At 35.5% G+C, this 24104-nt stretch overlaps 4 protein-coding genes across 4 annotated transcripts in view; 3 read left to right on the top strand and 1 right to left on the bottom strand.

The window, feature by feature from the left end:
• Positions 1 to 1033, bottom strand: part of LOC113227737 (protein CBFA2T3) — a 156223-nt gene extending 155190 nt beyond the window's left edge. Inside the window, exon 1 of the mRNA XM_026460722.1 lies at positions 923 to 1033. The gene's annotated coding sequence lies outside the window, so the exon portion shown is untranslated. The remainder of the gene's footprint in view (positions 1 to 922) is intronic.
• A 6181-nt stretch (positions 1034 to 7214) lies between these two features.
• LOC113227750 lies at positions 7215 to 12132 on the top strand. Its single transcript, XM_026460742.1, has 4 exons — positions 7215 to 7250; positions 7767 to 7999; positions 10101 to 10256; positions 11909 to 12132. The coding sequence occupies exons 1-4, from the start codon at positions 7248 to 7250 to the stop codon at positions 12003 to 12005; spliced, it is 489 nt and encodes a 162-aa protein (XP_026316527.1). The 5' UTR covers positions 7215 to 7247; the 3' UTR covers positions 12006 to 12132.
• A 5219-nt stretch (positions 12133 to 17351) lies between these two features.
• On the top strand, positions 17352 to 19075 carry LOC113227769. The gene is made up of 2 exons (XM_026460772.1): positions 17352 to 17363; positions 17532 to 19075. Exon 2 carries the CDS (start codon positions 17586 to 17588, stop codon positions 18561 to 18563), a length of 978 nt encoding a protein of 325 aa, XP_026316557.1. The 5' UTR covers positions 17352 to 17363; positions 17532 to 17585; the 3' UTR covers positions 18564 to 19075.
• A 2916-nt stretch (positions 19076 to 21991) lies between these two features.
• On the top strand, positions 21992 to 23945 carry LOC113227785 (kxDL motif-containing protein CG10681). The gene is made up of 2 exons (XM_026460787.1): positions 21992 to 22151; positions 23768 to 23945. Exons 1-2 carry the CDS (start codon positions 22012 to 22014, stop codon positions 23943 to 23945), a joined length of 318 nt encoding a protein of 105 aa, XP_026316572.1. The 5' UTR covers positions 21992 to 22011.
• Positions 23946 to 24104: the final 159 nt, after the last annotated feature.

Here is a 24104-nt window from a genome sequence, read left to right as displayed (position 1 = left end):
TTCGATTTGATTTTAGAGGGGTATATCCACTTTAAAGTTAAAAATAAAATATTGTATGAGTAACTACACGATATATTCAAGCGTAGACATTAATCAGAAACATAAAACAATAAAGTTTCCTCGATAGATAAAAATCACGAAATGACGTCTAATTTTCACATTTTTTCGATTCATCCTCGAAATGCTACAGGTTATTAGGACAAAAATTTGATAATTAATTATATTTATGAATGATCGACAACTGTTACTACGGATTTTTTTTAATCCCTTTAGTTTTAGAGTTATTCCGCTGAAACGAATTTGGTACTTTTAATGCGCAAAATTCAACATCATCGCATGTCACGCGAACTTCAGGCATATATTTGTTTCACAAATTTGGGTGGAGCCAACGTCAAAACTTTTTTGGCATGCTCCCTCTTAACATCTGGTCTCAAGTAAGGGAATCCCCAATATTATAAGTACTAGAGTAAAGAAACAAACGACCAGACCAGAAACAATTTAACAATATGAATTTAGAAATCGAACCCAGGTACTCCTCATCAAGCGCCCTAGTGCTGACTGCTAGGGCACTGCAGTCGTTAAGTACAGTCATCAGCAAGATAACCTTTAAAAACACGCTTACCGTTTAAAAACAAGTAAATTTTTGTGTTAGGAAGGTCCAAATTTGATTGCATTTTTGTATGATGAAGAATTCGAAAAAGGTTATAGTCGTTTTGTCGCGTGCCAAGTTAAACATTGCACATTCAATTTGTGATACCTGTATTTAACGTAAATAAATTGTTAAAAAAAATTATCCGCCTATGTAGCACCGACTTCCCAACACTTCAAATTACGTTATTCCAATTAGATAAATGCCCTTTTTAAATTATCTTTATAACAATACATTTTTAAACTTAAAACGCAATGTTATTCCAGCGCTTACCTCAACGGCTTCGCCAGCTGACGGCCACCAGCTTCCAGATTTTAAATTACAAGTACACAAAGGTGTAAATCACTTTACTTCACTTAAACAAAAATAGTATTTTGTGCCACAAAAACTTTCAGCGAAAAAAAACCATTAATAAAAATTTTTGTAAATCGGATTTAGAATATTATTATAAGCGGTAGTATTATTTTGTGCGATTTTAAATGGTCTTTTTGGAACGTTAGAATAGTGTTGCAAACAATAAATGGCGTATTTATGTAATGAAATATATTGTCTAAATATTCCGAACCCAGCCGTATTTAGAGCGAGAAAACGCGTGCGCCTTGAAGCGCAGTCCGCGGGAAACTGAAGCTCGTTTCGCATTACGGGACCGACGTTTTCCACCGACTCTTTGAGGGCTTCCCGCACTCAAATTTTTTTGTTAAGTGTTTTCAAAGAAAGATTATTGTAAATTATATAGGTAATACTAGCTGGTGCCCGCTATCTACGTAAAATAAGCACTTAGTTGGCAAATTCTTGGTTCTCCATCCAAACTTACGTCCCCTACATTCGCCCCCATTAAGATTTATTTTGTGACAAAAAGTAGCTTATGTTCTTCTCCTAGGTCCGAAATTTATCAAATTCGAGTTACTTTCGAATTTCAAATATTAGTTTGGTTATTTTTAAAACAACTACAGAATATACTGCTTTGTCTTACATGTACACAGCATGAAAGTTTGGTAAAGGATTGTTGAGACTGCTTAAATAAATTTGTGGTATTTTTTTAACAAGGTTTCTGAACAGAAATATTTAGAGGTCTTACAAAAGAGCGGAATTTAAGTTTAAGTTACATTACATTTATCTTTTAAAGATCACTGGCATAGTCAATGCGCAATAAATAAATTAAAAAAATACATGTAGTGGTGTACTTGATTTGTAAAACAGAACCAATACAAAAAAAGTAGAGAGGCTTCTTCATTACTGTTCCGCAACTTTTTGGCACAATATATTTTTCATTTTTAGTTTATGCTTTATTTATTGAACATCGGCTATAAATCCTTCAACTTAAACATGTAATTAAATTAAATAAAATTTAATTTGTGTAAAGACTGTAACTACGAAAACCCGCCACTTTTATCAAAAAAATCTCATTGTTCAGTCATAACTCATAAAGCCTTCGACAGCTGATTAAGTTGCTAATGATACAATTACAAGTACGTTCTTTTTCTAAAGTCGGAGAATAACACCCCAATAATGTTCTTAGCATGATAGCATTTATTATTATTTATTTATTGATCTTTGGCCATCAGTCATGACTTTGAAAAATTAACAAAAAAACGTGAATTACCTTAAAAGAAGGAAGCTTTTACGGCTTGGTAGTCATTCTGGAGGGGGGCTGGTTACCGAATAAAGGGTGCCGACTATCAACCTCGTGCTTTAATTTCTCTACGTCACATGCTATCTCGCAACATAACATCGGGAGGAGCAATTCCCGCCAGCGAATATAATAATGAGTGACGAGTGGGCTTCAAGTATCTCGTTATGACGCGACAAGTGTCGTTCTGGACTATGTCGACCTCCTTTCGCATGGGCGGAGTGATGCTACACTGGGCATGCGAATCCGCCCGCCGAAAAGGGAAGAGACAAACCCGAAGTCCACAACACATAGGAAGACGCTCTCCAGGCTATAGAAGTGTGTACCACCGCCACCACCAGTCTACCACCAGTAGAATATTAGGCAAATGTAATTTTAAAGTACAAATGCTCATCATTTACTCTGGGACTGCAACTTATAAAGAAATTAAGATCGAGGCTTCTTACACTTCAGCGACGATGTACTATAGTAACTACTTGTTCGTTTTCACATGTTATTTGCTATTACCATGTCAAACAGTGTTTGCTTGGTGGCGCGTGTGTTTTGTGAAGCAACACCTGCGCACACGCTGTTTGTTTGTACAACTGTCGGAGTACTCTGCAAGACACATTGTAACTTACAAGTGGCAAAACAAAATATCAAGTTGATTGGTACCTCTCCCGTTGTCCATCAGAATTAAGAACATCTTTTATGAAAATTCAATCTTTGTTAACAGATATTCGAAAACGAATCATTTTAGTTCTTCGACGAATTAAAATAATTCAATAAAAAAACTAATTACCGTTGTCAATTTAATGTCAACAATAATAAGAATAAAACATGGCTACCAACGGATTTATATTACATAAATAATGTACGACAAATCGCGTAGTTGAACGCGTCATTATGTTTTTTTTTCATCGAAAGAAAAAGTTAGGAGCACCACAGACCGTCATCAAGTTCGAATTTCAAAAACGTTTTCCACGCTAGCGTGCAAATAAACGCTTTTGCGCGCAGATTTCTAATGAGAAAGAATGCCTTTCCGAGCTACTAAGATGAAAAATTCTTTAAGTCTATTTCAAGTGTAATTTGCATAGTTATACTCTTAGAGGATGGAAAAAATAAAGGAAAGGAGCTGCCCTATCTACGGAGTAAACGTACCTACCTAAACCAAAATTGTACCACACATATGGCGGATTTAGTGTTGTACCATAATCATAGATAAGTAAATATCACATGTAAATGTATGGCTTGAATGTTGAAACTGTTTTTTATGTTTGCAAATTTATATAGTTTACTGCAATCAAAGTATGATTAATACTAGGCTATTATTACTAGGCAAGTAGTGAGCCATTTTAATCAACATAAAATATAAAGTTATTTACCAATAAATGTAACGATGGAATTGCATTATCATGTAATCTAGTTCCATTCAAACTTCCATTAAAATTTGACTCTTCAAAATGGAGCAAACAAACGAAGATAGTATTTGATCCAATGTTCATGTCAAGAATGGTTGGAAATAATAAGACTGCCGAAGTCTTATTATTTCCAACCATTCTATCTTTATTTTTTCATTTGTAGGTAAACTTTAAAAATAATAATAATGAAATAATAAAAACCTCGTAGTGAATTGTTTCAATAACAGAATATCGATAATATGTCTGCTTACAAGAACAACACTATCTCAAAATAATCGTTATCAACAATCATCAAAATATACTAAAAAACAGGCAATCTAAAGTAACCAAAGCAAAATTCGGCAAGATTTATGAATAAACTACTTAAATGAGTCTAATTACATGAGATATGTGGGCTATTGTATGATTTATAGGCAGAAATATAGCACATATAGCCGGTGTAATGTAACATTCGGTTGATTTCCACTTTTTCTACTGCCGCACCCCTTAATGCTGCAGCGACGTATTTTTATCAATACTTAATTGTTCTCACTGTCAATATTTTTGTCTATTTCATTACAATTCATGCGAATAATTCACTAAAATATTTGGCCAAACACTTAGAATAATAACGCATAGAATGATAGTTTCATATCAAACGAACTGTCACAAGTGAGGCAAAAATCAAATTCATGTAGGCTAGTTTTAGTAGTGGTTCATTTTCGGTTTTAGTGAATATTTATATAAAAATACAAGTTGAAACGCGTTACTTCCTTGTGGAATGTGATGTTAGTATCTATTTTATGTTTGTCTGACGTATTTTTACACTCATTTACCGCACATTTCGTCATTTTTAGCTAAAATTCTTGATCTGTTCGCGGTGCAAGTTGACATTGAGAACTGAAGGCCCGCCCGCTCGTGTAGGTCCTTTGGGAGCGCTTCAATTTGCCTCACTTAGCGTGTGCGGACTAGGTTTCTATGCGTTATTATTCTAAGGCCAAACATTGGTTTTGACATTTGATGTACTTCCCTTTGACAACCAGAAACGGTTATCAAAGGGTACTACAAAAATGGCAAAATGAGAACAGTTGGCATTTAAGATGACGTTACATGTTTTCGATTCCCGTGTTTGACATAAATCAATGTAGTGCTATCTCTTTTAGCTTATTACGGCACGCAGTATTTAAACAAAGACAATAAAATGTTTATGTTTTAACGTTTAAATGCTTCATATTCATATAACGTCTGATTTATATTATGTCAATATAACATGTCCTTTGGTTTCCAAAGAATTTTCCTAAAACGGACGGATAAATACAAATTGTAAGTTACAGTTTTTCGATCATCAACCGATTATATGTTTTACAGCTTGTTATTTAGGCGGCGTCCGCCACACTCTGGCCCAATGCCGTTTTGGGACTTTACATACTTTCTCAGGGTTGTGAACCTTCTTCTATATGCAAGTTTCATCTCAATAAAAAAATACGAAAACTTTCAGACGTCGAAATAGCTAGATTGATTTAGTTAAGCTATTTTCATAGTTTAATGACATACGGTATTTTGCTTTGGGGTAATGCCGCCGATATTAATAGAACCTTTGCCTGGCAGGAACGTGCGGTTAGGGCAATTACAATCTGGGCCCCAGAGTGTCTTTAAGAGATAAATTTAAAGAGATTAACATTCTTACACTAACGTCACAGTACCGTTGTGAAAATGTGATTTTTGATAAAAAAATATTCATTTTTTTTATGAAAAGTAGTGTCAGACATAACATTAATACGAGGAATAAAAATAAACGACCAATTTGACAGTCGTCTTCATAAAGTCTCAAGTTCATTTATGGGGCAATGTATATGCTTCTATAACAAGATGATTGATATTCAAAATTTGACATTTACGAGGTTTAAAAGTATAGTGAAACAAACACTTTATACTAAAGGTTTATTACACAGTATCTGCGTACTTGGATGACAAAAATTATTGGCAGTGCGCCGTTTAGCTCTTGCAAAATAGTCCGATCTAAGATGTTTAAAGTAAATATTGTAATGATAAATGTATTCAAATGTATACTTACAAAAAGCAACCCCTAGTTCTTGCTCGTTCTTCTCAGAGAAATCTGCCTTACCAATGAGCAGTAGAGTTGAATCAGTATGAAGATTTCAAGTGTAATTTGCTTATCTATGAGATAAAGATTATTTAACTTTGACTTCAACAATGTTTTACTTCAGAGTTAATAAGAAGGTCTTGTTATTAAACATTTTCAAACTTACGACACTTATACATATTAAAGTCATAGGCACATGCTGCCACTAAGGTTCGATCCATTGACTTCTTAATTGCGAATCTATAGCTACCTCTCTAGAAAGTAAAATTAGACATAACCCCCACGTTTAGTAGGCGGTTGGGCAAACTCTGTAAAGCCATAAATTATAATCTAATTCACAGCTTTAATGTCCACCTTCTAAATTCTAGTTACGTTTGAAGAAAACGATCGAGAATCACACCTAAGGTTGAAACTTTGGATATATACAGTATCCATGAACTTCTACTTAATTTTTATTAAAAATCCTGCAATGTTTAAACCACAAAGTACTACAATTTCAGGCAGCCAGGAAAAACCGGAAAACTCGACAATAAAACGAGTGAAATATAATTAAAACAGAATCAGCTGGGGGTTGCAGATGGCGCGTGGACGTGACGTCACGAGCCGCCATTTGCATTTTTTTCCCGCGCGTTTGCGGCTGCGTTCCGAAGACGCGTGCTTTTTATTGTTATTTAATGAGAAATTATGTATGTTGAATGTATTATGTTTGATAAATCTCTGAAAGGTGGCTTTATATTTATCGGCACTAATAAATAACTTGAATTTACTTTTACGTCAAGTTAAGGTTATTTCCTGTAATTTATACTACATTTCGAAGTTTGTTCCTTGTGTTTAAGCCAAACCTGGAACCTTCCATCCAGGCGCACTGGGGTCGTCGAAGTTATCCAGTATTCTTTTCTAAAAACCAAGAGAGTCACAGCTTAGAACTTACCTAGTTTAGTTCCTATGTAAAGTTAAAGTCTCCGAGAATTTTAATTATTCACATCCGAATTTTAATTCAATTTATAGTAGCAGTAGAGCTCCTTGTAAAAGGCGGCAGAAACAGGTTACAGAAACGGTGGCAATACTTCTCCCGGAGAACGTACTGCCACCTTACCTGTTTCTACCGCCAAGTGGTACACATGGGACTTGTCAACTTACGTCTCAGGGTGACGGGCGCTTTTAGGCTAGAGCTTTGGCTTTAGGGATGAATCCGGTTTCTCGCACTTTCCGGTAACCGATTTCGACAAAACTTGGCAAATAGATATAATTCCAAGAACTTTTGAGGTCGGTTTTTTTAGGACTCTGTACTGAGATTATGTAATCAGTTCTAGGCTACGTAGGTAGCGGAGTAATTTTTAATGTCTTTTTTTGTAAGTTGGTTAAAAATTAGAAAACCAGATAGCTCAATCGTTCGTTGTTAATCAATTTAAAAATTATAATTGCATTCGGAGACATAAAATCCTAGTGTCCATAGTTGATTGGCTGCAGTTGGCGATATGCAATATGGTGAGCATGTACCCAAGTTTATAATTATTAGATTGAAAACTGTAACCGACTGCTACAAATGAGTCACATATTTTGAAAGTCTTATACGTCGAGTGCAATATTTTATTAATATAGTCTACATTGTTTGTTCTTTAAAAAAACTTGTTAAAATCTAATAAATGTAACACTATCAACAATCGCAAACATTTCTTGCAACAGCACAAAATTCAAAGCATATTCATCCGAATGTTTCATTGTTCATGTTTTTTTTTATAAAAAAAAACTGTGCATTTGACCTCCATCTCACCTGATGGAAAGACACGACCACATTAATACTAGTAGGTCAACGATGGAGCATACAAGAAATAATACAAGCCGACATAATGGGAACAAGCCCTAACACAAGTACTTTATTTATTTATTTTTATTTATTATATTATAGTAGTAAAAATATTATGATATTCACTAAACTAAATATCATAATACAATAGTTTATTCCTAGACAAGGTTTTAAAATTCTTATTTTATCATTTCCAGCTTTTTCTATTCCTGCTTTTAACTCTAGTAACCACAACTCTAAGCCAGATGGATGCAATGCGACCGGACGTGCGTTTCGGCGAGGATAATGACCGCTTCGACGTCAGCAACATCGTCCAGACGCAGAATCAAATGTTCCGTCAACAGATGGAAGATGTCGAAGAAGGTGACGATGACATTGAAATGGAAAGAAGAAATAAGCAAATGGAATCACACCGGCGCCATAAACACAAGTAAGATCTCTAAAATTCAGTAAAGATTGCGTTGCATTTTAGATAAGTATACTGTAGTTTCATAAAATACATCCAAAGCGCGTTTACGCAGTACATCAGATTCGTATTCATTCCAAATCCGAGACTGTACAAATCTAGAAAACTCTGACCCAGTTCGGATGTCGCTTATGCAATGTCTGAGGAAGTACGAATATCACATGTACATCTAGAGATAAAATGATCCCTGTGACATTTCGGACCGTCATTTCTCGGATTCGGAACTGGGGGTCTACTCTCGATCTCTCTCTCTCTCTACGTCCGACATCCGTCCGAAACAATTACTGTCAAATAAGTAATATTCGACAAAATTAAAAGACAAGTATCCAGTATGAAGCTTCATTCGCATCACGCGTCTTTTCATTTGGTCAAGTATTGCTTGTTTGGCAGTAATTGTTTCGGACGGATGTCAGACGGACATCGAGAGTAGACCCCCGATACGAATAGGACGTACTAAAGCGTAAACGACTGGACTGGACTTTTTGATCTGTCTGCATTACTCCACGAAGCGAGGAGATAGTGGAGTACATGACTAAAAGCCTAACACTCTTTCAGGTTCGAGCGGTTGCAGTCCCGCCACAACGTAAATTTTAATTCGTTTACCTGACACCAGATTGCGCCACACGTCGCCGACAAGTGCAATATGTGTATTTTAGATATTTACTTGATTTTATTGTTATATTATATTGTATGTAAGTTAGTGATTAAGGTATATATTATATGGGTCATGTGGCCAGAAATTAATAATTCCCGAGAGAACTCCCGTTGGTGAGACATCAGTTCTTTGTCTCCTAGGTTATCACCTTATATCAAGGAAAACATGCAAGAGATGATGAATGATGTCAACCAAACGCAAATTTAGGTATTCTGTCCAAGATGAGCCGCCGATTAGAATTTATTCGAAGGCGACGAAAGTAAAGCACGTAATATTGGACACAAAAGCTAATTCACTTCTTCGGATGTACTTTTTGGTTTTCACTTGTTTGAAACAGTACAACTGCAACGAAAACTGGTGCAAAACGCCTCGGCCGACTATATTCCAAGCACCATTTTAAAACATATAGGATTACAGTACACTTATCCAGGCAACAGCGTATTGTGTTCTTCCAATAACAATAGTATGCCAAGAATGACAAAGTACCATGCCGGTGTAGTAGGTAGCAGGTTTTGAAGATAGTTATTGAAATTAAAACGTCTAAATTCTTTAAATACCCGAAAGTTGTGGTGGAAGGAAAAAGGAAGTGATTCTTTTTTATATTTACGATATCGTAACGGGTTGAACAAGTTGTGGGTCTGATGGTAAGCAACACGGCTACCGATAACATTTACAGTGCCACTCAGAACTTTGAAATGCCAACATCCATACACAATTTCGAAAACAATTCTGGACTTGACAAATCCAAACTTTTTTTTTTTACATTTGTAAACGGCTAGGTTAAGCCGCTACCTAGTAGTAGTATAATGCAACGGTTGAATACAGAGCAAAAGTTTTACGGATGGATCCCCATTAAGCTAACCAGCCCCTGTAGTATGCCGCCTCGATAAAACTATTATATCCACATTTAGCTGTGAAATTCGAGTGATAAACGACATTTCAAAATTTTATCACATTATCGAACATGGCACCGTGACGTCACATTTTTATGTCATCGCTAGCACTGGCGACCAATGAGTGCAGAAGATTAACACAGCGCCAAACATGGCTGCAAGGTCACAGCTGATTTTAAAACATTTGCACAGTAATTTTATCAACGTAAAAATTGAGCGCGACAAACGAGATGAAAAGACACTTTGTTTCATGGTTTTCGTGACGATGATTGAACGACAAAGATGGGTATATACGCAATTTTATATCGTTGTCCTTGTTCCTCATAATGTATAACAATAGTTCATTACCAAAAGTAGGTAGCAGGTTTTGGAGATAGTTATTGTAATTAAAACGTCTAAATTCTTTACATACCCCAAAGTTCAAAGCTGGAACGAAATAATGCTCACATTATTGCTTGGCGGCAGAAATTGGTAAGGTGGCAGTGTAATATAATATAAATGTATACAAATTTTTCAGAAAACTCCCCGACGACGCCTCCTTAAAAGCAAGTGGTCGCCGAAACGCTTTCCTACTGCAGGAGGACCTGGATAACTACCGAGCTGATGATGGCTCCGAAAGCGATACCTTTTGGTTCGGGAAGGCCAAACTTTTTGATAGGCGGTTTTTAAACAGGTACTTACCACCACCTGCCTGAAATTTAAATATTATGCTTACAGTATTCAACACCATAATCAGACCATATATTTTAACATTCTTCGATATTAAGATATCAAACTTTTTGGAGATAAGAAAGTTCAGCGAATTTTGTTGGACTGCTATTGGAATTTTGAACAAATTACAGTATGTACAGGACATCTGAAATGATCCTTCGCCCAATGACGTAATCTTAATTTTCAGACAACAACAATACTTGTATTAATAATTGTAACAAAACCAATGTGGAGTAATTTCACAAAAAAACAAATTATTATCATAGTAGTAAAAATATCATAATATTCATTACAATCAAATTACAATATTAAAAGCGACATCTCTTGTAGGTGTGAATTGAGTGAAGAAATACTTTCATAGATGTTTCACAGATGGCGCTAGGGCAAAAACCGTTAATACTATAAACAAAGATCTACAACAAACGCATAGAAAAAATCGAAAGGTCTGCTGAATCGATCTGTATCTCAATTGGTAGGGCGGTCGCCTAGATATGGCACAAAAGCAGATTCTAGTCCTGTCAGATCAAAAGAATTTTTCTTTGTGTTCGATCTTTGAAATAATAAATATAACAAACTTGTGGAGTAATTTCAATACAATCAATATTACAATGACAATATTGCAATAACTCTGGTGTCAAACCACTTACAACTACATTAGTACAATAATCATCATTTGAAATAAACATCTATAACCAAGAATACCATAATCGCTGCATTTTCCTAATGATGAACAGGAAGACGGTGCTGCCCGTCTTTTCAATTTATCACAATCATTTATGAAAACAAAAATTAATTTAATCGATACGAGTGAGGGACCTCAAATCCAAGTGGAACCAACTCCGTATATCTTGAAGACCAGTCTTAGAGTGAAATGCCAAAATCCATATATAATTTCGAAAACAATTCTGGATTTGACAAATCCAAACTTTACTCTGGTTTTCATTTGTAAACGGCTAGGTTAAGCCGCTACCTAGTAGTAGTATAATGCAACGTTTGAATACAGAGCAAAGGTTTTACGGATGGATCCCCATTAAGCTAACCAGCCCCTGTAGTATGCCGCCTCGATAAAACTATTATATCCACATTTATCTGTGAAATTCGAGTGATAAACGGCATTTCAAAATTTTATCACATTATCGAACATGGCACCGTGACGTCACATTTTTATGTCATCGCTAGCACTGGCGACCAATGAGTGCAGAAGATTAACACAGTGCCAAACATGGCTGCAAGTTCACCGCTGATTTTAAAACATTTGCACAGTAATTTTATCAACGTAAAAATTGAGCGCGACAAACGAGATGAAAAGACACTTTTTGTTTCATGGTTTTATGGTTTGGGTGTATACGCAATTTTATATCGTTGTCCTTGTTCCTCATAATGTATAACAATAGTTCATTAATAAAAAAGCAAACTTAGATTTATCAACTGAATTAAATATTGTCACGGGGAGGTTTATCACACATACTCTGCCAAGCACCGGCCCCAAATCAGAGTGGTAAAGACACCCAATATATACACCAAATCTTTGACTTTAAAGAGAGGTCCATAGAGTAGTTCCCAGCAGTGTAAGTTACAGTACACATACGTAGTTAACTTTAATTTTGTTCGCAGGCGTAGCGGAGACAAATCGCAACAACTTCTAAGCTATGCCGTGCCGATCCACGTCAAAATCCAAGGATTCCTCCAAGCACCTTCAGATAAACAATAAACTACATTCACATGAAGTGCTATTCTCTTTAAACGTTTAATCCACGGAAGAAAAAAGCAATAGAAGTGCATTAAGCCTCGATTACTATCAGAGAACCGATGTCGCCAAAAGATTCTTAATTTGAAACTCAATGTGTTAGTTTCAAATATAAAAGAAATAACAAATTCTGGATTGTTAATATAATTTAAACTTTACCCTGTTGATATATCGTTGAAAGTTCAATACCATCAATACCTATTATTACAAGTTAAGACGTTTTGATTTCATATAATTTAAATTTCAATCAATGTGCTGCCATCTAGGGGTTCATTGCTGAACGACGACGAATTGGAGTCATTCATTTAGTTCTCCAAACAAGAAGCTTTACTTTCGTTTCTTGTAACAAAAAAAATATTTCGATAAACCGAAAATTGTAAAATTTAAATAAGACTCCGATGATATGAAATACGACCACGGGTAATATGTTTGGGGCGGCAATCATTTTCCATTCCAAAACAGCACAATAAGGCGTTTTTCTAGGATTTTAGGGAATTTGCACGAAATAATGACACAACCATTCGATACAAAGGGAAAATGGCGAACTGAGCTCAGATAGATCTTTCGATACCTATAGTTGGCACGCGTCGGACACTAAGTAACCACTTCTACCGTATTTATTGTTCTGTGGTTTAATCTTACAAATAGTAAATTGCGTCAAGATGAGGTGTCATCTTAATAATTGAAAATCATGAGGCGGCATATTTTACGGTTTTGAGACGCGTTCTTAAAAATCGCATGCCAAAAAAGTTTTGACGTTGGCTCCGCCCACATTTGTAAGACAAATATATGCCTGAAGTTCGCGTGACATGCGACAGGAGATGTTGAATTTTGCGCATTAAAAGTACCAAATTCGTTTTACGGAATAACTCTAAAACTAAAGGGATTAAAAAAAATCCGTAGTGACAGTGCTCGATCATGCATAAATTTAATAATTATCTCATTTTTATCCTAATAACCTATAGCATTTCGAGGATTAATCGAAAAAATGTGAAAATTAGAGGTCATTTCGTGATTTTTATCTATCGAGGAAACTTTATTGTTTTATGTTTCTGATTAGTGTCTATGCTTGAATATATCGTGTAGTTACTCATACAATATTTTATTTTTAACTTTAAAGTGGATATACCCCTCTAAAATCAAATCGAAGATTAGGATTTTTTCCTCTGCTCCCTCTTCAAATGAAAGTAGGTTTCTTCTTGGTTGTCCTGAAGCTCGTTCTCCAGGGCTTTTGCGTTTGAGAATCAACTTCAGTGATTAGATCGTGTCACAAGGGAGCAAAATAATACATTTAAGAAATTTGAGCGTGGCATCTACGTACAAAGTAAAATTGTTTTTCGCTCTCCCTCCTACGAAGAGAAGGTCAGTGGCTCCTGCGGAAAAGTCGCTCTACTATTTTTTTTTCCTAATAATAACGGCACGTTAACATCGGTATTTGTTGGTGACAAATCTATCTTATTATTATAATCTTATATATTAGCAGTAGAGCTCCTTATTTAAGAGTTCCTTTAGGGAAGTACTGCCACCTTACCTATTCTCCGGTTTTGAAGGGTAAGGGTGCTGGTGACATTAAAAGCGCATGAGACTTGTAAACTTATGCCTCAGGGTGACGGGCGCAGTGGCAGTGCCCCTCAGATCTTTGCGATTTAAAGCTCTGAGTGGCACTGTAACTGTTATGACCATCAGGCGCACGACTTGTTCGTCCCGTCACTTGATATTATTTTTAAAAAAATAAACAATCTTTACAGTAGGTACCTTCGAATATCGAGATTTAAAAGTGTCGAAATCAAAGCTTGCAACATTGTCACACATGCTTGTAAAAACTTAAATTTAATTAAAAAACTGTACTGAAGTCACCACCTGTAATGCCTACTTTACATTACGCAATGAGTGTCAGCGTCTGCCACGGTATGCTAGAAGACGTCGGTTCGAATCCGACCGGATCGAAGGACTTTTTCTGAGTGTTCGATCTTTGTATTAATAATTATAACAAACTAGCGGGGTAATTTCACAAAAAATCTCAATAAATACATTTAATCGAAAAGCTACATCTGCGTCAGTTGTTATACCTGTAAAGGTATTGGCTGCGGTGAGAAGATTATTCAAAAATCTCTCACTAGATGTCACTAGCGGGGACGAATGCCGAAACTCAGCACAACGATCTATAACAAAAACACAGGAGCATTTCGACGACTCGGTAACGGAACCGTGGCTCAGATGGTCAAACCATCCCACTGTAATGGTCAGCTCCAATCGGATTGGGTGAGCATGAGACTTGTTGTCGAGCGTGAGTTCTGCTTTGACCCGATGCTGAGTGTAAATAATCAAGGAGAAAGAAGGGCGCCCTACACACAACTAAAACAAGTAATTAAAATGGAAATAACCAGATGCTTTATTTATATTAAGTTATAAATAGAGTAATAGACAAGAGTAAGTTATAGATAAGAGTAGTTACATTACTAAGTACCACGTTTTAATTTCCCAAGGTTACATTTTGTGTTTACAAGATTTATTTTTAGTTTTTACTAGTTACACATATAAATGGTTAACCTTATACTATGAGCTAATACACTGCACTAAGACTTTCTGAAAGTACTTGTGTGGCACACGGGCATGACACTTATACGTCACTGACCTCGAGGTTACTGGGTCCACTTGTAGGTTACATACCAGACTCGTCGCGAAGGCAGCGTAATTTCTACACGAGCAACGCAAATACATGTGAATGCCGACCACCCGTGGAGCAAATAACACATGGTCGTTCACAGCCGAACAAAAGTTACGGCGATAATGTTTCAGCCATCCAGTTAACGGCGAAACTTGAAATTACTAGGTATAAAAAAAACTTGCAACATTATATATAGTGTTGTTACAGTACACTGACACAATCGAAGAAACATGGAGGGAAGGAGTTCAGAGGTCAACTCATCATATGGTCCCATGACACGGGTTTTACATTTCGTTGGGGGTTCGGAGACCCAAAATTACAGCATCCGGTTATTCCTTATTTTCATTACAAAAGAACACATTGGGCGACCATGCCCCCAATGGGATAAATCTCAAGTCCCACCGGGTCGACGAAATTTTTCTGTGTTTATAATTTTAAATACTTTTTTTTTATAACATCAAGTGACGTGACGTAACACTGAAATTGTTTTTCGTACATAATTGACTTTTTTCTGGCAATTGAAGTGAAAAGTAAAGTTTTCAGGTCAAATTCAAAATTTTTCCCTTGGCCGGGCCAAATGGCCATGGGCAAATGGCCTTATTTCAGAATTTATTTTTACACAAACGAAATTAAAGCCATTTGAAGCCAGTTCAGTTGACATAAAAAAATCATTGTTATATGTAAAGTACCTAATTGAATACAGCGGTTTTCTTGTAAAATTTCGAGATAAGTTTGTTTTTTTTTCGATCGTGAAGATTTGTAGGAATCGTGTTTTCACACTGTATACTAATCAGTGTATGTCCTCAAGTTTACTAACGACTAACTCAATTTTCTAAAGATTTCACTTTTTAATACCATTTTATATTATTCCATACTCCGCAGCGTTGCAAGAAATTCCATCCCAGATACATTTAATTTCGGCACCAGAATTGTGTTCATTCAACTTGCAATAACTTCTTACCAGATGCTATATAAATGATGCAAACAATTATTTTCTTCATCCTGTAAAATTGTCAAAATTGTGATAGTACTGGTTGCCAGTTCACAGTCGATAATATATTTTTTCCGAAGTTATGCAGAATCAACCAAAGTTTTTTAAGTTGTATAAACACTTAACATAATATTTTTCTTGTTACAACTCCAGTTTGTAATAAGTAAACCTACTTTACTACCAGATATACGAGTATATACCGCAGTTATTGTAGTTTTGTTACAAACAATGTCCATTAATAAAATGTAACAACAATAGTCTAGGCACGGTTTGCTAGAAGACGCTGGCGACGTGACGAATACTTAGAAAAAGGATTTTATTTCTAAATGTTCGATCTTTGTATAAATAATTATAACAAACTGGTGGTGTTACCCTGACATTCAATATACTTAATTGCAACAATAACATTTTCAGCACTGTAGTCATGAATTGAGCCCAAACTTCTTGTCCAATCACTTCTATTCATGTAACTCAGTGAGCACTTATAGTTATACCAATCTCATGGTTGACTGCTATCCGCCATCAATTTCCAAATAGATTTACAATTTTATCTAATCAGTACCCACATTCGAAATGGCACGACTGTGATCAATCGACAGCAATGGTAAAAATATTTATTGCGATATTTCTGATCATAGTCACGTTAACATCGGGTTGGAGAACAAGAAGATATGTGAAATCTGGGCCGCTATGGCTGGGAGACTCCAAGGACGTGCTGTCTTCTAATTGGAATAAAAATATGAGATCGTTGCAAAGGCTGCAAGAACCCACATATGTTTTGAATGTTGATGACGCTTGGAACATAGATATTCCATCAAAACCGGAAAACAACATGAAACAAAATGAAGAAAATGTCTATAGGAAAACTTCGGATGCTTTAAGAATATGCGCCATTATAGGGTGCGGCAAAAACAACAAGTTTAAAAATAAATATCTGTCAAATGAGGAATACGACAGTCAAGAAAATGAATTGTGCCCTTGCTCTGAATCAAAAAATAGCAAAATATGTAAATGTGGGCCATTGAGGGCAGAGTCTAACACAAAACGATATTCTTGCAATTGTAGTGCCTTTGACAATATTTGTAAACTAAAATGTCAACAGCGCAAAGAAAAAACGGCTGTCCTAAACCTCAAACGTTGTGGCTGCGGTCGAAATGACTACACTTGCTTGGAGAACTGTTTTAACAACGACAAAACAGAACTATCTCAAAATTTACAATGTACATGTAGCAAAACGGATATTATTTGCCAAGAAAAATGTCTTCAAAAAGCAGAATTTAATAAAGAAACTTTTTTACAATGTGGTTGCGGTAAAACTGACCGTATGTGCCACGAAAGATGTCTGAATCGCAAATACTTGACTTTACGCACCTTTCTACGGTGTGGCTGCGGAAAAACCGATCGCATATGTCAGAGCAGATGCATTGATCGAGGCGAGTCTTCTCTACAAAGCTTTTTAAAATGTGGATGTGCCAAAACCGACCGCATGTGTCAAAACAGATGTCTGAAGGACGACGTTTCAGCCTTGCATAGCTTTTTACAGTGTGGATGTGCAAAAAATGATCGTACGTGTCAGAAGAGATGTTTTCAAAGTGACATAGCAGCTATTCAAAACCGCTTAAGATGTGGATGTAATATCACTGACTTCTCCTGTTTAGACCGATGCGCACGGGACGGAATTCTGGTCCGTGATTCCACCTCCTCAAACTGTGGTTGCAACTCAAATGACTACGCATGTAGACTCAGATGTGACAGAAATGTAAATGCCTGGAGAAAACCTAACAGTCGAATATGCGAGTGTGAAAATTACGATCGCGATTGCCAAGAAAGGTGCGCACGAGACAAAAAAGAAAAGGATACATTTGATAATCTTATTGCACATGTTATGAGTTACGGCAAAAGATATAAAATAAATAACGATATTGATGCCGTTGTCTACGATCCATTGAACTTAGCTCGTATATTGAGTGATATAAAATTGAATAGTAATACAATTAGAGATAACCAAGGGGAACACACTCCCCTTGCTCTTAAATTTGATAACAATGTAAGTACAAATGAAGAGTTTCAACCTGTGACAAAGCCTGTTACGAACGTCGATAGCAATGAACGTGCACATAAAGAAATAAGGCAAGAAATTGACCAAGTTTTAAAGGAGTTACAAAACGCTAAAAAGGTTGTTTTTGACACTGAAAATGTACAACAAAGTGATCACAATGAGAAATTCCAAAGTGCTAAGCCTATTAAGTTCATCGATTTGGTCCTCGAATTTGCAACAAAGATAAAAAATGCAACGTCAATCAAACTCTCTAATAACGCAGATGCAAAGGCAAGTATTGCCAACAAGAATATTAATAAAAATAAACAAAAAAAAGCATCCAATTCTAAAAATTTCAGTTTACAAGAGCCTAAAAAAGTGCGTTATCCACAGAAAAAACACGAAGGCGCTTTAGACCATTTACACAAAATTGTCCGATCTGGTCCCAAACGTAAAGTCGACAGTCGAAATAAAAAACAAGATGACGATAATCAAAAAAAAAATCGTAATGGTGGAATGGACTTCGCTAATGATGTAATAGAGTCTTTACAAGATTACCTTTACGCTCGGAGAAAGAGCAGAGAAAAACGAATAACAGATGATGAACACGACTTTCACCATCCACATCCGAAACACAGATTGTTACCATTGACGAAAAAGCAGAAGAAAAAAAGACTGAATGGACAGGTCAGCAGAAGTCTTATAAAGTTCCGTCGAAACTTGCTAAGTGACAAAGTTGAAACTTATGGGGCTCCGTTTGAGCTCGACATTAAGGGGATGGGGCAAGTCAATTTTATGAAAGCTGTACAGTTACTGAATGTGTAATCTGACCTTTCCACTTTGATACGTTTTACCCAAAGTATTTATAGAGTAGACGCCACAACTAATGTGGGCAATACCTGCTGATCACTGCGATGCAAACAAATCTCTATAGTTTTCAGTATTTACAATATCAACGCCAAAACAAATCAAGTTCGCTGCAACTTACAATTATAAGCTGTTTTTTTTTTGACAATAAAAATAGTCTTTCCAAAGATTTATTTGAACATATTGCACCACACTGTTGGGCGCTTGATACGCGTGCAATCGTGTCTGTAAGCACAATATCGCCGGTATTTGCTCTAAGGTATGTGATCGCATTTCGAATTTCAAGGTGCTGCTTTTACTACGTTACTACCATAATATTACAATATGTTCCCAACAGTAGCGCAGCCTTTCATGCTTTGCGATACCACTGTACGTTCTTGTGGTGGTCATAGTCAGATATCACAAAACAATAAATACAATAGAAATGGTTAAGTAGCGTCAGACGCGTGCCAAAAGGCCGAAAGCCTATCTGAGCTCATTCTGCCATTTTCGCTTTGTTTGGTATGGTTGTGTCATTCTCTCGTGCAAATTCTCTAAAATTCTAGAAAAATATTATTATTGTGCTGTTTTGCAAAAATTATAGATGCACCAAAAATATTATCCATGGTGGTATTTCATAATAAAGCTTATACCCGTGCAATACGGTCGCTTCTTGTTTGGAGAACTAAATTAATAACTCCCATTTCGTTGTGGTTCAGAAATTAACCGCTAGATGGCAGCGCATTGATTGAAATTTCAATATAATATCAAAACGTCGTAACTGTAACAACAGGTATGAACTTTCAACGATATGCCAACAGGGTAAAGTTTTTTATTATGTCGGCGGGGTTGTCACAAAATGGAAGTACAATGTGATTATTATTATAACGCAATCATTTATTTACAATAATTATTACTTATCAATCTACAATAATGATTAAATGTCACTTAACTAATAATGAACATTATAGGAGACGGTAAATCTCAAATTAACAGTGAATTTTACCTATCTATATTCAAGATTTTTTTTCGCAGTGTTGTTAAGCAATCCACTAACTAAAAACATCCCACAATTACACATAGCAATACCTTCCGAAATACGCAGATTTTTTGTATGCCAGAACTTGATAGAACTTTGAAATGAACAATATTTACATGCACTCCCGAGACTGACTTAAAGAAACCGACTGGATATTGTGATATTAGTAGAAGACTTTGTCACAATAACCTATTAAATACATACTCTTAAAAAAAATATTACAGTGCACCGTAGGCAGTAAATAGTTATAGGTTTAATGGTGTGCTTTATTTGAAATAGTTTCACATCTATATAAAATATTTTCGTCCCCTAAATTGTGATTTTTGATCACTGTGCACCGAGCCGTGCAAAATTGAGCCAAATTTATAAATGTGGCCACATCCCGGATTTAAGTTTTTTAGGTTCAAGGTTAGGTAAATACAATGAACACATAAATGAGGGTAGGTGGTAGAAGTAATTCAAGTAGACACCAAGGAAAGGTTCACAACCTGTCATTACTTTCACTTTTCAATAATAAAAACAAAATTAGGTACATGAGTGACTTTTCTGATTCTGTGCATTATTCAAAGTACGGAACGGAATAATGTTCGGAGTAATGGTTGTATTGACAAATCCACAAAATACAAATAAATAAATTTTCTTTACATCGCTAATCATGCACAATTAATTACCTATTCATTAAAGACAGTAGAAATCGATGACCAGCTAGGATATGCTGAAGTTGCGACTATTCATTTTAAGTTTACCCATTGGAGTACGATTGGTAATGGTAAGTCACTGATCGACGCAGGATTTGTGTCAAGTCGGAAGAAGATAAAGAGCTTGATGCAGGATCTGTTTTGTGTTCTGTTATGAGCTTAAAGTTTATGATCGCTCCAGATGGCAAATTTGGCTCCTTGTTGCATCTGCAACCTTACAAACGTAACGGTATCCAGCTGATGGATTAGTTCTAGGGCATTGGAATTTTATTTGTTTGTTGAAAACGTTTCCGAAGTGCGAACATCACATAAAAGAAACTTCGTTTACTTAGTAAATTTTCTTTTACATTAATCTTAAATAGATCCTACTGTTAGGTGATTTTCCGAAAAATTCAAATAATCCATTATTTGAAATTATTCCGGAAAAATTTCTAAAAAATTGGAAAAATATACCTAATTCGAAGGCTCGTATTATGTTCTTCGTTTAGAAATATTTTTTTGAAATTTTATATAGCGTGAATTATAAAATAAAATTGTTTAGATAAAAGCAAGTTAGAAAAAAATCGAGATTTAAAAATGTTTAAATGATAGGACAACAGCGAAAAAACTTAATAAAGATGAAAAAATGACGAGTTTTTAAAGTTACGAGTAAAGTTTTTACAGAGATTATTTTTATTTTAAGTATATTATGAAGAAAAAACGAAGAAAGAAATAGTGATGAAGAAAGTTAGAACTATATTCCTTATTTTAAACCAAATTACAAAAGACTTCATCCTGAAAATTCCAGTAATTACGAATTCAAAGTTTTTGTTCAAAGTGATAGAAGATAATATGATTAAACTAAAAGTAAAACATAAATATTGACTCCCGCCTAATAGCGGTGTAGACTTTTGTGGCTGATTGATTAGTATTGGATCATCATTGACTTACAAATAAATGGACGACGGGTCTAATACAAAAACCACGAAAAAAATGTCCCAAGTCAACCTATTTGAAATTTAAATTGTTATGTCATCGCAGTATCGCGCTGTCCGTAGAACAAATGAAGACTAAAGCGGAGTGTCGCGCTCTGTATACGATTTTAGCGCCTTACAAGTGCGGACACTTTTTAGCGCGGACCCGACGTCCATATAATTGTAAGTCAATGCTCCCGCCGCTTAAAAGACTATTTAAAAAACCCAAATAAGTGAACTAAGTTATTTAAGAGAAAGTGAAAACATAATATATTAGAATTATAACTACAATGGAAAATATTACTGAGGATCCCATAGATTTATGGGTACCTATATACTAAATCTATAGAGGATCCCGATAATTAAACGTAGACATGGCTCAAAGGACTTGTATCCAAGTTAAATAAAAACTATTAATAAACTTAATTTATGACTCCATCGTTTTCGTTCAGTAACCTCAACTTTTGACAAGTGTCAACGTCAAATGTGGAAAAATTGTAGGAAAAGTATTTATTTTTCTGAAAAATACGATTTCATCAATCAAAATCATATATCAAAATGGAAAATCCATGATCCAATACTAATCAATCAGCCACAAAAGTCTACACCGCTATTGGTTGTTTCACGAACGAAAACTGAAATGTCAACGTGAATAAGTGACAGTGTAAAGTGTATGTAGAGTTGTCACGATTTTCATGAGTTTTGCATTGATAAAAATTAACTAAAACTGTGTTAGAATGGCGAATGAAACCCCAGAAAGTGATTTTTCTATAGAATGCTTCCAAAATTATTCTGCACCGGAGGTTTTCGTGCAGGGACTTGCCGGAATGGTTGACCAGGGCGATGTCGAAACTATCATTAGAGCTCAGAAACATATGTAAGCTAGACTATTGTTTTTATTCATACCTTGTAACAGGGTACTTAAGGCAAACCCTTGCCAAGCGGTGACACGTGAGTGGGTAAGCGTTTGCAACGTGTTACCCATTTACTCACCATTGACGTAGACGTAACTTTGTTTATCTGGTGTCCAAACAGCCAATCGATTTGAATATTTTTATTAAAGTACGTGATCACTCTCTCTGCGAATGTGGACTAGAGGAAGGCACTCTAGAACACTTATTTTTTAACTGCCCCCTAATAAGCTTCCCACTTTACGATTTGCTTCCCGAAAGTATTCCTCGCCAAATAAATATCAACTATTTCCTAGCCAATGCACACTCTCCACTAGTATTCACTTTATACAAATTTCTAAAACTTAATAACATAAATCTGTAACCAGCCCCGAATAGCCTCTGCTCGACCACATTCATTTCATAATTTTCTGCCCCAACAATGTGAGTCGGAGAAAAATTCTCATTTCTGATCAGTCTTAATTTTTAAGAAAAATGAATATTCTTCATTCTTCCCGTATTCTCCCATTATCTTTCATATAATTTTATTTCTTTCTCCATCCTCCATGATAATTTTCCACACTGACACCGGTCAAAAGTTTGTTACTGAACGAAAACGATGCCTGACTTTGTTTTACTAAACGATTTTATTTTTTATTTCCCGCTAAATAAAACTTTCTACAATGTTTCTAAAAGAAAGACAATAACGAGCTCTCAAATTATATTTTTGTAATGTCAGTAAAATATATATATAACCATCATTGTGAATAAAAACCGCCAAAGTATTTTAATAACCGGCAATCTATCTCACCACCGCTCCACATGTCTTTCAACCCTGACATTGGCAAAATCGTCGCGCAAAACGACGGAGCCATAGACACAAAAGTTGAAGTTGAAGTTGAATATTTTTACTAAGAAAACTTTTTAAAAACAATTTTAATTTTTTTTATGTCAAGTGACGGGACAAACAAGTCGTGCGCCTATTAGTAATAGGAGTGCTTGATATTCAAAAAAATCGATAATTTGTGCCCTGAATATATTGAATCAATCTGATATTATCGTATCATTCAGTATCGATATGTACTATCTATATATATTCTATCTGATACATGAAAAATTGTACTTGCAGAAACCAAAGGCACCTCGAGTTATGATTTGCTGGTCATCCAGCAGTGCAATGTAGTGGATATGTTCTCATGGGCTAGGCGCACCATTTTATCCTTTAGAATTATTTACGATGCATTGAAAATATCGATGTTTTGTTTGTATCTCTGTAGATATGACATCAGAAAAAACATCTATATTTTTTTAAATGAACATTAATTATTAAGCAGCACACCTACCCATGATAGTTACAGTGCCACTCAGAGATTTGAACCGCAAATGTGAGGGCCATAGCATCTGTCACCTTGAGACTACCATTCAGAATTGAATTGAATTGACCAAAACTACCTTTCAAAATTGAAGTGCAATAATGCTCATATTACTGTTATGCAGTAGTAATATGTAAGGTGGCCGTAGTTCCCTGGACAAACCCTTTCACAATCTCTACTGCTACTAAATACTACTACTAATTTTGAATGGATTATAAATAACATTTCAGGTTACAAAGATTTGAAAAGACAACAGAAATGCTCACAAACTGTAACCAGCTATCGGCGAGTAGACTAAGAGATGCATCGGTCGAGTTCAAGAAGCACACGCAGCTGCTCATGGAAATGCGGAAGGATCTAGAATACATATTCAAGAAGATACGTGCCATTAAGTCTAAACTTAGGTAAATAAAACTAATGTCTTTTACAGTAGTTTCTTGTTCCAATTTAAAAAAATGTGACCGTACAAAAATGCAACCGAATCTCTTGCAGGTTTTATTTATTGATAAGTTAAGCTCATTATTCTGATACTAGATACTACTCAGATCAGGCCCTCAAGTCGGCTAA

Source organism: Hyposmocoma kahamanoa, unplaced genomic scaffold (genome assembly GCF_003589595.1).
Source record: "Hyposmocoma kahamanoa isolate Upper Pololo Valley unplaced genomic scaffold, ASM358959v1 215, whole genome shotgun sequence".
Taxonomy (NCBI): Eukaryota; Metazoa; Arthropoda; class Insecta; order Lepidoptera; family Cosmopterigidae; genus Hyposmocoma; species Hyposmocoma kahamanoa.
This window is presented reverse-complemented; position numbering and strand designations above follow the sequence as displayed.

What these genes read in the sequence shown, in the direction of transcription:
- LOC113227750 (XM_026460742.1), top strand. An exon ending in CACCGGCGCCATAAACACAA is followed by an intron (nt 8,000 to 10,100) that starts GTAAGATCTCTA and finishes CAAATTTTTCAG; the next exon opens with AAAACTCCCCGACGACGCCT. An exon ending in GATAGGCGGTTTTTAAACAG is followed by an intron (nt 10,257 to 11,908) that starts GTACTTACCACC and finishes TTTTGTTCGCAG; the next exon opens with GCGTAGCGGAGACAAATCGC.
- LOC113227769 (XM_026460772.1), top strand. Translation starts at nt 17,586, where the DNA reads ATGAGTTACGGCAAAAGATATAAAATAAATAACGATATTGATGCCGTT.
- LOC113227785 (XM_026460787.1), top strand. Translation starts at nt 22,012, where the DNA reads ATGGCGAATGAAACCCCAGAAAGTGATTTTTCTATAGAATGCTTCCAA. An exon ending in ATTAGAGCTCAGAAACATAT is followed by an intron (nt 22,152 to 23,767) that starts GTAAGCTAGACT and finishes ATAACATTTCAG; the next exon opens with GTTACAAAGATTTGAAAAGA.